General features: G+C 47.3%; 1 protein-coding gene across 1 annotated transcript in view; it reads left to right on the top strand.

The window, feature by feature from the left end:
* The first annotated feature begins 13,987 nt into the window (after positions 1-13,987).
* Positions 13,988-16,209, top strand: part of PPP1R13B (protein phosphatase 1 regulatory subunit 13B) — a 106,989-nt gene continuing 104,767 nt past the window's right edge. Inside the window, exon 1 of the mRNA XM_054027439.1 lies at positions 13,988-14,806. Within this exon, the coding sequence (XP_053883414.1) occupies positions 14,798-14,806 (9 nt within the window). The 5' untranslated portion in view covers positions 13,988-14,797. The remainder of the gene's footprint in view (positions 14,807-16,209) is intronic.

Genomic DNA, 16,209 nt, shown 5'->3' with positions numbered 1-16,209 from the left:
TGCGTTTGTCTCTCTCCCTTCCTACCTCTCTGTTTATAACCTTGTCTCAGGGCCTGTCTACACTTGAAAGTCAATTTGGATTAAGGTAGGGTGTGAATTTAAAGCACAGTAGCTATTCCAGAATGACTCCATATGTAGACAAGCCCTCATCCAGCATTAATCATCAGGAAGGAAAACAGTTGTTTGTGAACTTCAGTTGAATAAAATAGGACATCTCCTCTTAAATTAAGGGTTGATGCTGGGTGACTATAAAAAAAATGGTAGATTAGCTACAATTTGTTGGCAGTATGGTCTAAAGAACTCATATGAATACTGTGGGATTCTATATGGGACCTTTGAGAAAATGTAGGTATCTGAAATCTAAAGCAGTTGGAAACAGTAAAGGGGAGCACAGAAGTACTTGACCTCCCTGATAGATGTTTGAGTTAACTGAAAACAACCCTATGATTTGTTACATCAAATGCAACAATAGATCAAATACTAAAATGAAAACCCTAACCTTTGTTTCTGAAATAAGGGGAAAGAGATATACCTCTTACCTCTGTTCCCCTAAAAAACAACCCAGGGTCACACTTGTATTAGTTTTATTATGATGCTGCTGTTGGGTCAGATAGAAAAGAGATGGAGCTTATTCATACATGCACACATTCAGACCCTCATGTACCCACACAGGTGGAGAGTTACTGGAGACAGAGAAACTGAAGTGTGGTAGATCTGGTGTAAATTAATGGAGATACCCTATTTCCTAGAACTGGAAGGGACCTTGAAAGGTCATTAAGTCCAGCCCCCTGCTTTCACTAGCAGGACCAAGTACTGATTTTGCCCTAGATCCCTGAGTGGCCCCCTCAAGGATTGAACTCACAAGCCTGGGTTAAGCAGGCCAATGCCCAAACCACTGAGCTATCCCTCCCCGCTGTGTCTGCCTGTGGTTACAAATCCAGGCTGCTGAGTAGGTCAAGAAGCAGGGGCTTGTGTGCATGCCTTCTTCCTCTTATTTTGGAACTGGGCGGCTCCTGTCACGTACACTGAGTTTTCCTTCTGTGTCCGTCACCGAGAAGCATTCCCAGACCAGTTCCTTTCACGCATACCAGGTTCTTCTTCTCCTTACAGCACTTTGTGATTGTCTTCTCAGGGCAGATTATATCAGACACACCTGTCTCCTGTCTCTGGGCTCCTTTCTCCTTGCAGCTCCTCTCTGCCCAGTCCCACATACACTCCCTTGTTCACATTCCCTCGTTCACACTCTCTCTGAGGGATGGGATATTACAAAGCTTGGAAGTTCATACAAGTGGTAACTTTAAAAGGTTACAGAGCTTGCAAAGGTTACAAAACTTAAAAGGCTATGCTAACAATAACTGAAGTTACAAAATCTGCAAAAATGTTGCAGAACTTAATGATACAAGTTACAGATCTTACAATTGCATTTAAGCGGAGGCTTTACATAAATAACAATACCCCACACAAAATGGCACCTTGGGAAGAACAGAACTAAACGTCAAAGAATGGATTGTCTCTAAATCTCTCCTCTACCCCACATCTTCAGATAATATTCCACAGCTAATACTTAGCTATGCTTGTATGCTCCCTCTGCTACTCTCATGATTACAATTGAAGAAAAGAAAGAATAAAATCCAAGACATTAATGTGACAGCTGAAATGGTTATATGCCTAAATATGTAAAAATAAAAAGAACCTCTCCCAGGAGCTTTAACCTCTCTTTCTTATGTTTGTCTTCTCCAGTCTTTCTGATGTGTTTACATGTTGCATCATTCTAAATTACAGTGGAGCAGAACTGGATTTTTTATGTATGCAAAAAGCCCATACACACACATGATGGCATTTAATCTTTAGTAAAAAGATGACACATCCATACCAAACAGCTACGACATAAAAGAACAATGTGACCATCAGTCTAAGGATCCAAGAAGACTGCATATCAGCAAATCCACACTCAACCCAGCAGATTCTCTACTGCTTAAGTGCACATTTGCAGCATCATGTGCATAGGATTAACCATACAACTGATGTTATTGTTAATAGAAATTGCCTCTCTAATCCACTGTACACAGGGCTGAAAATGTGACATCAGGCATTCAAACCTCTAGTAAGTATACACAGCCATACTGTATACAAATCATATGGCTTCATTCCTGCTCTGACACTTCTTTTCAGAGTTTAACATTGACTTTGTTATACTGTGTAAACTTTAGAATATCAGCCATCTGTTCCTGTAATATAAAGTAATGCCCTAATATAGCACAGTAATGTAGTAAGACTTTTCTCCTGTTCATTTATTGTGGAGATTGTGTACAGAATGAACAATTGAGTGTGCCCATTTTAGCATGATTTATGCTTTATCTCCCTCTCAGCTACTTTGCTGGTGATCCAGATATATACTCTGTTTATGAATTTGAGCAGTTCAGCACATGATTATTGACAAATACATATCATTGTCATTTTTGCAGTCTCTGAAATTCAGCTTGATTCTGTGTGAGATTGCTGGGACATGATAGACAAATTAAAACAAACCTTTTATTCTAACATACAGACTCTTGTGTGTGAAGTATTATCTAAAATTATTTCAAAACTGTAGCTGTGCAACTTTCCTGGAGATTCATAGTGTTCCTTTGTTGACATCATCTGTTACAGTATACTGCACCTGCAACAGACTGCTTAACAAGGTTATTATTACTTAAATGACTCAGTTGTTATAATTGCTTACCTACTCATGGCCAATTTTCACAGCCTTACAATAAGAGAAACAAATGTGCCTTTCAAGAGGAAAATATTTAACATTAAGCGAGACATACATGTGGTTCTTTGGAAGGGATGCACAAAAAAACTTTACACAATATAAAGGCTTACAACAAATACCTTTCCAGACCCCCTTTTTGTCTGATTGGTCTGTTAATGTCTGAACTATGTGAATATTCCTCCCCTCGTGAAGGAACAATCACTGTTCAAAGGAATAGCATGTGAGCAGAGACAAAATGGTAAATTACCAGGAAAAGGAAACCCTCCATTTTCCTTCAAAACCAGCAGCCACATGTTAGGCCCTTTTCCAGACCAGATAAATTTTATAAACAGTTTGTTAATGACTGTGCCTGGTATAGTATATGGCATAATCTGGAAAAAGGTGTTCTCATAAATTAATCCTTTAAAGCTGTTTTACTTAATAATAAAGGCAGGGCCGGCTCCAGGGTTTTGGCCGCCCCAAGCAGCCAAAAAAAAAAAAAGCCCCGATCGCAATCTGCAGTGGCAATTCAGCAGGAGGTCCTTCACTCCGAGCAGGAGTGAGGGACCGTCCGCCGAATTGCCGCCGAACAGCTGGACGTGCCGCCCCTCTCCGAAGTGGCCGCCCCAAGCACCTGCTTGGTAAGCTGGTGCCTGGAGCCAGTCCTGAATAAAGGGAAGAAATAGCAATGTTTATGTTAACAATACTAGCCAACACCAGGCAGAAAAGTTAGAAACACTAATTCCCAGTTCTTTCATATCTAGTTTAGTGAAAGCCTATTTTAGCTTTAGATGTAAGAAAACCCTGCCTGCACCATTATAAATAAACAGCAACCTACCAATACAGCACTATACATGCTACAAAAAAAGACATTTGTGCAAGTGTTAATTTTGTCTCACTGAAGCTATACATTTGTTCCTGCCAGCATCCAAAAGCCAGGCTTTCTTTCGTCACCGATCCCAGAATCAAAAGAACGATGGTTTAGTCAGCAGAAATAAATACAAAATCAGGCTTCTTGCAACTTAGACTATTTTAGCATTCTACTAAAATGTAATGGATTCTACTAAAATGTAACGGATTCTCAAAACAGTAACTAGAAAATGTCACAAGAAACAATACAACTCAAATCACAGCAAACTTTAAATAGCAAAATGATAGCCACAGCACAAATCCTATTTAAAACAGACATAAATTAAACCTGCAAAAAGTCTGATTTAGATTTCAGTGCATTTCTGTAGATAACAATAATTGCCTTTTCCAGTTATTAATTTAGTGTGAGTGTATCCATCTGGTGAAACCTCTTGTTTCAGCAGTTCTAGCAAGAATAAAAATGTTTTGCACTGAGAAAGGAAGAGGAACAGAACTTCCTTTAGCTATGTAGCTAGATGTGAAAACAGAAGCTACAATCACACGAAAATCAAGTAGTTTTCCACATAAGCACAGACCCTTCTCTTCTAGCAATGCACCTGGAAACAAAGAGGCTAGGATTCTACATCTCTGCCCTCATTACCACCTACGTCCCCTCCCACACCCTACTCTCTACCATAACTATTCTCATGACTCACTCATGACTTTGTGACTTATTTCATACAACCCCACATACCTTGGGCAACCACACACAGAATGCAGCCAAGCTGTGTATGTAGGACATGAACCTCTAAGGGCTTTAGACACTGCACCGCTGCACATCACAGCACCTAATTTTTAGGCAGGACCGGCTCCAGGGTTTTTGCCGCCCCAAGCGGCGGGGGAAAAAAAAAAAAAGCTGCGATCGCAACTGCAATCGCCGGCACTCCAGCGGCAGCTCCACTGCGCCGCTTTCTTCTTCAGCGGGAATTCGGCGGCAGGTGCTTCCCTCCGAGAGGGACCTGCCGCTGAATTGCCGCCGAACAGCCCGACGTGCTGCCCCTTCCCCTTGGCTCAGCTGGTGCCTGGAGTCGGCCCTGTTTTTAGGGGGCCTAGAAACTCACAGGAGCAACGTTGTGACTCACAAAGCAGAGTATGGCACATAGGCTTCCTATACAATGAATGGAGAGAGAGAAGAGCCTAAGCATGTGATCTACACAAGCCAACATGCTAGGCACGGAGCTGCCTAAACTAGCCAATGGGAGATGCCAACAATAGGCATGTGTGCTAAACCTCACCACACTCTCAGAGACAGGTACCTATTTCTGCTAGTGATCCATGAACAGGAACCGGCTGCCTGAAGACAGAGGGGCTTAAATGCCCTATGCCACATGTGAACGTGAGTTGGGCATCTGCCTTGCTGCACACAACACAGCTGGAGGTGATGGTGCCAATGCTCACCTTATAACTTTTAGCACAGTAGTTAGAGAACTCATATGGGAGGTGGGAAACTCCAGTTCAATTCCCCGCCTCTGTCAGAGGGGGAGAAAAAAATTGATACTCCTGCTGGAATTCTGCACCACTGCACAATACAAAATTTACACAGAATAAATGTTCCCTGCAGAATTTTATTTTTTCCCATGGCAAAGTTATGATTTCCTCCCAGCACCCCTACCCGCCCCTGGCATGGACTGACTGCAGAGCCCCAGACACATGGGGCTGTCAGCAGGACACCCAGCTGCCTGGGTCTGACAGCAGAAGTATGATTATATTGTATTTTGTCAAATAAAATATGCATACTTTTAAAATATTGCACACAGAATTTTTAATTTTTTGGCACAGAATTCCCCAGGAGTAATTTGAATAGTGTCTTCTGTCTCTCAGGACAGCTCTCTAATCACTAAGCTCTCAGATATTCTGATGTGGGGCTTCCTCAATTTCTTCTGCTGAAGCTGTTCACTGGGGCTAAATAATGAAAGAACAATTGGAGTAGGGGGACTGGCTGAAGTGTCTCCCACCTCCCATGGAGGAGCCCCAACCACTGAACTACAGAGTAATTCTCGCACTTGCTCTTTCTCTGGCCCCATGACTATTTACATGTTTATCCACAGTGAAACAGCTTTTAGAGGAGAGACTGAGGGAGCCCTCTAACTACCCATAGCTCAGTGGTTTCAGCACCCTTTTGAAAGGTGTGGGAGACTCCTATTTATATCTTTCTTCCTCCTCTCATAGAGAGATGGAAATTGAACCTGGGTCACTCACATCCCCAATATGTGCACTAACCACTAGGCAAGAACTTTTAAGACCACCATGTCACCCAGACAGATTTTGAATGGGACCTGACCTGGTAGGCATGCTCAGAAGCCACCTACCAAATCAGGCCCTGCATGTAACTTAGGTGGACAAATGCCTATTTCCCCGTTTGTGACTAGTTCTGGGATTTGGCAGGGGATAGGCACCCAGGTGCCTAGAGAGACGCAGCAGCATGCATGCCTCAGGGTTTAAGCACCTCAGGAACTCTTACTGAAGAAAGGCAACAAGTGAGATTAGGCACCTTGAAAGTTAAGCAGCAGCCGAATAGGAATTTTGTGGATCACAGTGGTGCTGCATACAGGGAATTAGGCACCTATATCTGGAGTTTAGACATCTAAGGCTAGGTCTACACTACCCGCCTGAATCGGCGGGTAGAAATCGACCTCTCGGGGATCGATTTATCGCGTCCCATCGGGACGCGACAATCGATCCCCGAATCGACGCTCTTACTCCACTAGCGGAGGTGGGAGTAAGCGCCGTCGACAGGAAGCCGCAGAGGTCGATTTTGCCGCCGTCCTCACAGCGGGGTAAGTCGGCTGCGATACGTCGAATTCAGCTACACTATTCACGTAGCTGAATTTGCGTATCTTAAATCGACTCCCCCCTGTAGTGTAGATGTAGCCTAAGTTGCTTCATGGATAGCGCCCCTAGCCAACCAGTGGAATCCACAAACCCTAGGTTAGGTGCATAGGCTCTCTATACAATGCATGGAGTTGGAGACATACTGGTGCCTGAGAATGGGATCCACTAAAGTCTGAGCTGCCTAAGGCCTTGTCTACACTACGAGAGTAGTTCGATTTTACTTAAATCGAATTTTTGGAATCGATATTGCAAAGTCGAACGTGTGTGTCCACACTAAGGACAGTAATTCGACTTTGTGAGTCCACACTAACGGGGAAAGCGTCGACATTGGAAGTGGTGCACTGTGGTCAGCTATCCCACAGTTCCCGGAGTCCCCGCTGCCCATTGGAATTCTGGGTGGAGCCGCAAATGCCTTCTGGGTAAAAAAAATGTGTCCAGGGTGCTTTTGGGTAACTGTCGTCATCCGTCCATCACTCCCGCCCTCCCTCCCTGAAAGCGCCGGCGGGAAATCAGTTCGCGCACTTTTCTAGTCAGTGACAGCGCGGACGCCACAGCACTGCGAGCATGGAGCCTGCTGCAACCATCACTGCAGTTGTGGCCGCTCTCAACGCCTCGCAACTTATCATACACCTTTCCCTGAGGCAGATGCAGAAAAGTCAGGCGAGGAGGCTACGTCAACGCGGTGATGGCCTGAAGTCTGAGAGTAGCACAGACCTCTCAGAAAGCAGGGGACCCAGCGCCGAGAACATCACGGTGGCAATGGGTCATGTTGATGCCGTGGAAAGGAGATTCTGGGCACGGGAAACAAGCACTGAGTGGTGGGACCACATAGTGCTGCAGGTCTGGGATGAATCCCAGTGGCTGCGAAACTTTCGCATGCGGAAGGGAACTTTCCTGGAACTTTGTGAGTTGCTGTCCCCTGCCCTGAAGCGCAATGACACCCGGATGCGAGCAGCCCTGACTGTCCAGAAGCGAGTGGCCATAGCCCTGTGGAAGCTTGCAACGCCAGACAGCTACCGGTCAGTCGCGAACCAGTTTGGGGTGGGCAATTCTACCGTGGGGGTTGTTGTGATGCAAGTAGCCAAGGCAATCGTTGATGTACTGCTGCCAAAGGTAGTGACCCTGGGAAACGTGGAGGCCATCATAGATGGCTTCGCAGCGATGGGATTCCCAAACTGCGGTGGGGCCATAGATGGAACTCACATCCCTATCCTGGCACCGGAACACCAGGCCAGCCAGTACATTAACAGAAAGGGATACTTTTCCATGGTGCTGCAAGCACTGGTGGACCACAGGGGACGTTTTACCAACATCTACGTGGGATGGCCGGGCAAGGTTCATGACGCTCGTGTTTTCAGGAACTCTGGTCTGTTTAGACGGCTGCAGCAAGGTATTTACTTCCCGGACCACAAAATAACTCTTGGGGATGTGGAGATGCCTATAGTCATCCTCGGGGACCCAGCCTACCCGCTAATGCCCTGGCTCATGAAGCCCTATACTGGCGCCCTGGACACTGAAAAAGAACTCTTCAACTACCGGCTGAGCAAGTGCAGAATGGTGGTGGAGTGTGCTTTTGGCCGTCTCAAGGGGAGATGGAGAAGCTTACTGACTCGCTGTGATCTCAGCGAAACCAATATCCCCATTGTTATTGCAGCTTGCTGTGTGCTCCACAATCTCTGTGAGAGCAAGGGGGAGACCTTTATGGCGGGGTGGGAGGTTGAGGAAAATAGCCTGGCTGCTGATTACTCACAGCCAGACAGCCGGGCGATTAGAAGAGACCAGCGGGAAGCGCTGTGCATCCGGAAGGCTTTGAAAGCAAAGTTCCTGAGTGAGCAGGGTAACCTGTGACTTTAAAGTTTGTGTATTGAGAAGCTAAACCTGCCCCCGTTTCTTTACCCAGTTAATGTTGACTATCCTATCCAGTTACATACCCCCTTCACCCCACTTCCAACACACGTTTCAAAATAAAAATAGTTCTACTTTGTTAAAGCACACCGTTTTCTTTAATACTGTATTCGCGGGAATTTTTTAAAACTGGGACGCAGACTGTGGTGCGGAGCGGGTGTACTGTAGTGGCGCGAATGCAGCTTCTAAACTCAAGGATTGACAGGCTCCGCTGCGGTGGGATGGTTGTTTCAACGGAGCCTGTCACCCCTCCTGATAGGGACTGTGTGTATGGGGGGGTCTATGTGACTTTGTGGCAGGGGGAGGACGGTTACAGATCCCCTGCTGTGTGGCTCTGTGATCCTGCCTAAGGACCGCCGCTTAAGATCTGTAACTGCCCTCCCCTGCCACAAAGTCACAGAGCAACCCACCCCCCACCACATAACATGAAAACAACCTCCCAGACTAACCAGGGTAACTAGTCACTGCATCACTGCACTATGTATGTGCCCGGCTGCTGTGCCTGCCCCCGACTATATACCCTGCCAAAGGTGACTGTCCTGTCGAATTACCAACCCCCTATCCCCCCCTCCTCCAAAAGAACATGATGGAAACAGTAGTTAACAGAAACGTATTTTTTATTATCAACCAAACATGGAACTGGGAAAGTGAAACTTGGACGGGGGCTTGTGTCAGGCGGGAAGGAAAGAACTTGTCAAATTTTGGGGAATGAGAGCCTTCTGCTGCTCGAGCTCTCTGCAGGGGTGGAGTGAGAGTTAGCAGGGACTCTGCCGCCTCTCCTTCTGTGCACTTTGGGTGAGGGGAGTATGGGACTTGGTGGCGGGGGAGGGCGGTTAGAGATGGACTGCAGCGGGGCTCTGTCCTCCTGCCTCCGTTCCTGCAGAACATCCACAAGGCGCCGGAGCGTGTCCGTTTGCTCCCTCATTAGTCCAAGTAGGGTTTGAGTCGCCTGCTGGTCTTCCTGACGCCACCTCTCCTCCCGATCCATGTTGGCTTGGTGCATTCGGGTCAAGTTCTCCCGCCACTGGGTCTGCTGTGCTGCCTGGGCTCTGGAGCAGGCTATAAGCTCCGAGAACATGTCCTCCCGTGTCCTCTTCTTCTTATGCCTAATCCGCGCTAGCCTCTGGGAGTGTGATGACAGGCTAGGTTGTGAGACAGTCGCAGATGGGGCTGTGGGAATGGGAAAAAGGGAGTGAATTCCTCAGAAAGATAAATGTAGTTGTGAACAAAGAACATAGTCTTTCTCTGTGAACAAGACCATGCACAGCACCTATCACATGCGCACTCAGCACAAGGTCGAATTCTCGGCCTTCGCATTCAGTGCCTGGGGTCTTCTACAGCACATTTGAGAAGCCTCTCAGGAGAACGGAATTTCTGTTGCAGGCAGACATGGTAAGCCGTAGACTTGTGGCAGCTTAAAACTTTAATATTAGCAATGGCCTCATTTCACATTGAAATCAATGTCGGTCCCTGCTGCCAGCAATTCGGCAAGCAGGAAGTCTGCTCCTGTCCCACACCCTCGCGGCTGTCCCCGGGAACGATCCCTTTCGGCTGCCCCTCTCCCGCCTCCACCGCGTGGCTGCAAACCAGCGGTTACAGTTCTGTAAAGGAACGGCAAAGCAGTCCCAACACTAACATTCCCCTACCTCATTCAAAGCAGGTCATCATGAGCGACATCACCCTCATGAGGATCTCTGACAGCGAGAAAGAGCGAATGCTCCGGGAAAGCCTCCAAAGACCAGGGCCGTATGCCGCCATGCTGTGCAGAGCAATGATTCCAGAGTACTTGCTTGTCTCGTGGCGTGGCAACGTGTCCTACTACGGAGGACCCAATAAGGCCGCTCTCCCCAAGAACCTAATGCAGCGGATTTCCAATTACCTCCAGGAGAGCTTCCTCGAGATGTCACAGGAGGATTTCTGCTCCATCCCCGGACATATAGACCGCATTTTACTGTAGCTGCTGTAGCAGTGACTAACCAGTAGAGCGGCTTGGGCAGGACAATCATGCAAAACCGGACATTGCTAGATTTTTTTTCAATAGTTGCACTGCCCATGACTGAACCGTTAAGCTAATCAAACTAATCATGAGAAACCCATTTTTTAAATTGTTAATATTCCTGTTCTGTTACAAATAAATGTTTAGATTTTTACAACACTTACTGGCTGATCCTTCCCCAGATTCTGTGTCCGGGGTAACGGCTGGGGAGGGTTGGTAGGGGATCTCTGTAATGGTGATGAAGAGATCCTGGCTGTCGGGGAAATCAGCGTTGTGAGCGCTGTCGACTGCCTCGTCCTCCTCATCTCCTTCCTCATCTTCCCCGTCCGCTAACATGTCCGAGGATCCAGCCGTGGACACTATCCCATCCTCAGAGTCCACGGTCACTGGTGGGGTAGTGGTGGCGGCCGCACCGAGGATGGAATGCAGTGCCTCGTAGAAACGGGATGTCTGGGGATGGGATCCGGGGCGTCCGTTTGCCTCTTTGGTCTTCTGGTAGCCTTGTCTCAGCTCCTTGATTTTCACGCGGCACTGCGTTACATCCCGGCTGTATCCTCTCTCTGCCATGTCTTTAGAGATCTTCTCGTAGATCTTTGCATTCCGTCTTTTGGATCGCAGCTCGGAAAGCACGGACTCATCGCCCCACACAGCGATGAGATCCAAGACTTCCCGATCAGTCCATGCTGGGGCCCTCTTTCTATTCTGAGATTGCACGGCCATCACTGCTGGAGAGCTCTGCATCGTTGCCAGTGCTGCTGAGCTCGCCACGATGTCCAGACAGGAAATGAGATTCAAACTGGCCAGACAGGAAAAGGAATTCAAATTCAAATTTTCCCGTGGCTTTTCCTGTGTGGCAGTTCAGAGCATCCGAGCTCGTACTGCTGTCCAGAGCGTCAACAGAGTGGTGCACTGTGGGATAGCTCCCGGAGCTATTAGCGTCGATTTCCATCCACACCTAGCCTAATTCGACATGGCCATGTCGAATTTAGCGCTACTCCCCTCGTCGGGGAGGAGTACAGAAGTCGAATTAAAGAGACCTCTATGTCGAACTAAATACCTTCGCGGTGTGGACGGGTGCAGGGTTAATTCGATGTAACGGCGCTAACTTCGACATAAACGCCTAGTGTAGACCAGGCCTAAGTTAGCTAATTGTAGATGTGATGGAGAGGGGTGTGTCCTAAATCCTACCCTTCTTAGGGAATTAGGCACCTAAGTCTGAGCTGGAGGGAGGCACCTATCTCTGCTTGGGATCCACAGCTGGGAACCTCTCCTGGAGTCAGGCACCTAACTCTTTTCTTGCAAGAACAGCAGCAGTGCATGCCTAACTCCACACAAAAGGGTCCTGGGGGAGGGAGTAGAAAGAAGGCAATGTCAGCAGAAGTCTTCTTTATAATTTTTAGCCCAGTGGTTAGGGTACTCACAAGGGGCATGGGAGACCCCAGTTTAATTCCCCCTCTGTTTGATAGGAGAAGGGACTTGAACACGTGTTTTTCATCTATAAGGTGAATACCTTAACCTCAGGACCACCTACTTGCTGATTACCATTCATGTAGCATTTCTGCAGCAGCACATATAGCAATTGTTTACATGGCAAAATAATATTTTAAAATTATTTATTGTATTTTTAACTTCTTTTAATGTTATTATTTAAAACAAGGAGAAGGAATCATCACCAGTCAGCTATCTGCACAACCACAATAAGTGGTCCAAAGACCATAGTTTGAGAACCATTGACCAAACTGCACCTTGAATAACAAGAAGGGCATATATTTGGAAAAATAAAGATGAGCAAAGAGTTTCCAAAATGGTCTTTTAGCCACAATTAGATTCAGGATTTTGCCATATAAACACTAGGAGAGGTAGGGGGACTCCATTCACTGCCATTTTCATGTTTTTTACCTGTTTGTTAAAAATATTTAGAATATATTTGGGGAAGAATATAGTTAAATAACTGCTTATTTTAAGGTATATCAATAATTATGGTAATTTATAGCCTATGTTATTCTAGGTCTGCCTAGCTCCAGGTTAATAAAGCAATTCTGAATAAATCTGAACTTGTCTTTTTCTTATGTCCCAGTATCCTAGTCTTTCCTATTCCTACACCTGTGTGGGAGGTGGAATTAGTTTACAAGGATGCCACTGTCTCACATCCTACTGCCAGCTAGTAGCACATTGCATAGTACTTACAAAATAATCTTAGGTTGACAAAACATTGTGTTATGATGCTAACAGGTTTGTCCAGCAGGACAATTTTATTCAAAAGTGGCAACTCTGCCATATTACAACATTCAAAACAGAGCTGAGAACTGATGCATTGAGACACATGGATATGCAATGCAATTTTTTATATTTAACTATCTTTTTAAGGCTATGCACACTGCTAAAAGATCAGAATACATTTATGGAATATTAAATAAGCAGCTGAAGTTACCACATGACCTTCAGTCTAGGATTTGCAGCCCACTCTCTTCTACCTGCAGAACCAAAACAAAATATTATTTGGTTGGACTGTGGGCTTCAAGGGTTCATAAGAGTCATCAAATCTCCAGCTGGCTCTCTCAGCTAAAAATCTTTAATTTACCTTTTAACAGCCTACTGTATTATAGGCTTAATTTGTAATACTACTCTATTTAACACGTTAAAAATTACCTCCCATATATTTAAGTATACAGTTTCTTGACAAACAATGTACATGGTATATGCTGAAACAAATGAAGAACAGAGAAATTCAGCAGTTCAAACAAAAGAGGATTTTTTTATCCATATAGTAGATCCAACAGTAGGACTAATTCATCTTTTTCTAGACTAAGAGAAATGTTTATAAGACTTACATAACCAGATGATATTTGTATATATGTAATGGAATAGGCTTATTTTGCTGCTTTGACTCATAACAGATTAACATCTTCCCAGATGTTAAATAACTTTATTTTTACAGTTCTGCAAAACAAAACAATTTTTATAAGCTACATGAAGTCATTTCCAAAGAAGCCTTTGAAACTATTTTTGAACAATAAGCACTATAGAATCATTACACCGGTGTCCTTGGCTAAATTTCTCTTCCCTTATTGTTATGCACTATTGTATGGCGGACAGCAGCTAGCTGTTTCAACGGCAGTGTAGTTTTTATGATCTTGTAGGATGCTAGAAATAAAGCGATATTAATGCATTATTTTATCTCGTCTTTTTCCTGTAACAGTTAAACATCCTCTATGTTATTTTATACTTCAGATGTATTGCTTTAGGATGCTTTTGTCCTTCAGGCTTCACATTGCATGCCGCACTCCTGCACCTCCGGAGAGCGCCGATCAGCAGGGTTACACCTTCAGTGAGGGCCCTCCGGCTCCTTCCTGCAGTTGTCGCTGCAGCCTGCTTTCAGTGTAGGGCAGGAGGAGGCGGGGAGGGGTACGCTCCGAGGACTTTGCCTCTGCAGATCCGCATTCCCCACATTCCAGCAGCGGGTGACGTCTGTAGGAAGACTGTCAGCTCCGCTGCGGCAAATGGCCCTTTAAAGTGGCCTTTCTCCTACAGCCCTCCTGGAGCACAGAGCGCCTGTTGGCGCACCATTCAGTGATGGGAAGCAACAGTAACACAGAATATGGCAAGCGGCGGGGGGGGAGACGGGGACAGCCTACGTTTGCCCGGAAGATGGAAGTGGCAGGCCAGGTCCGCTGCTATGGGAACAGGGCGGGGACGGGCCCAGTTTGCCCCCGCAGCAGGCCAGGGGTGCGGCATCAGCAGAAAATGAGGCAGAGCAGGCCCCGTACAGAAGCGTGAGGAAAGGTGGTGGCGGGCCGGGCCGGGCCGGCCCCTGGGGATGGGAAATGAGGACAGGCCGGTCGGTGGGGAGAGAGCGGACGCAGGCCTGCAGCGGAGGACGGGAGAGGGGCTGGGAGCACAAGGCAGGCGCAGAAGACAGGAAGGGGGAAGGGCCAGGACACCTGACAATAAAGGGCAGGGACGCGGAGGGAACCTAGGTGCACGGGGACGGGGCCCCGCTAGGGGGCGGATAATAACAACGCTAGCACAGCGAGAGAGCGCGCGCGCTGCTGGCATCACGTGGGCTAAGGGCCCAGCGCGTGTGTGCGCGTGCGCCTTCCCCCCCACCCCCTCTCGAGCGAGGCGTCCCGCCCCGGCCAATGGGGAGGCGGCGCTGTCGTTAACCCCTGGCCTGGCGGAACGGCAGAGAACGCGGAGCAGGAAGCGCTGAGGTGAGGGGCTGCGGAGCCCGGCTGCCGCCGCCGCCTTCGTCTTGTCCCCGCTGCGGGCAGCAGCCACCGGGGAGCGAGGCCTGTGGGGAAGCGAGAGGCGCCTGGCGTCGCTGCCGCCACGGTCTCCGCTTCCCCCGGCCGGTGAGGAAAGCAGCCCGCGCTGCAGCTAAGGCGGCTGGGAGCGACGGCGGCTCAGGAACCGCTCCAGAGATGATGCCGGTAAGTGCGAGACCCGCTTCGTCCGGGGCGCCCTGATCTCGCGCTGAGGGCGGCTGCGCTCCTACCCTGTAGCCGAGTCCGTGCTGATTTCCTTGGCCGGGCATGGCAGCGGGCCGGTGGGGCTGGGAAGGGCGCTCGGCACCCCAGTCCCCCTCTTCGGTCTCTCGTGTGTAGGCCACTTCCAGGTGGGGGAAGGGGGCCCAGCCATTACACCCCCGCTGGGTGCTGGAATGCCCCGTGTCCCGGGGCGGGTGTGGGGCCTCCTGTCAACCCCGATCGCTGCCTGGCTGGGGCGGTTCTCTCAGAGAGGCGGCAGCATCGTCTGCCCCATTCGTTCGTCCTGCTGGGCAGAGGGGCTGCGCGTCTGACAGCCAGCCCTGGGCGTGACGGGATGAGGACCCTGTGGACTTCGCGCTCCGCACTGCTTGGCAGGTCTCCCTGCTCTGGAGACCACTCGTGCTTCGGTGGTACAGTAATTTGCTGCTGATCCGTGGGGAGCAGGTTCGAGCCCTGTGGCTCCTCGGTTACAGCGTGGGCTGGGTTTTTCTTCGTGAAGCCTTGTTTGTTTTTCTTAAAACACACTTTCATCAGCCACGTGTGAAGAAGGGTTGATAAGAGATCTTTGGGTTAGCTTTGGTCCTTTCTCAAGCGGCTTCATGCGCCTTTCTGGTAGGAAGAATGCATGGAGCAGCTATATCTCCAGCCTCTCCATCTCAGGATGGCAGGATCTCTCTCCAGTGTCTCATTTCTCTGCTCCTCGCAGCTTCAGTGCGGAGATGTGCTTTATTTTTAAAAGTTAAATAAAATTAATTTGCCTCTCACAACATAAGAGTGGAGATTGCATGTGGGTTTGGTGCAGTGGTCAGGAGAGAGTTGTGCTTGATGCCGGTATTAGGTTTGTGGCTAACTCTTGAGACTTGAGTGACAAACAGCCATATTCATTTGTTGAGTTTATAGTTAAAATTTGGGTTATTAAAAACTAGCTTCTACAAAATAAAACAAAACCCAATATGAACTTTGATCTGTTTTCTTTAATTATAATTGAAAGGTGTTTTTAAGTTTAAAATTCCTCCATACTGCAGTCAGAACACTGCAGCAGGATGATTGTTGTTGAGACTATGGAAGTGAAATTGAGTAAAAACTGACTTTCTGTTGTCCAAGCTTGAGAGAAAATTCAGAAACTAAGAGTAAATTAGATCTAGATTTTCATTTTGACCAGTACAAGGTGGTGTATATCATGAGATTCTTGTTTGTTTTTCATCTACTTTTCTGATTTTCAGTTACCAAATACAAAAGTATTCCATTAAGATTAAATAAATTTCCTGTAAAATAGAATTACCAAAAGCAGGCACAATAAGAGTAATTGATTTGTTGTACTTATGTTCCTAGTCCATCAACCTATG

This window comes from Malaclemys terrapin, chromosome 4, assembly GCF_027887155.1.
Source record: "Malaclemys terrapin pileata isolate rMalTer1 chromosome 4, rMalTer1.hap1, whole genome shotgun sequence".
Lineage (NCBI taxonomy): Eukaryota > Metazoa > Chordata > Testudines > Emydidae > Malaclemys > Malaclemys terrapin.
Note: the sequence above shows the minus strand (reverse complement) of the source record. Positions and strands in the feature narration are given on the sequence as shown.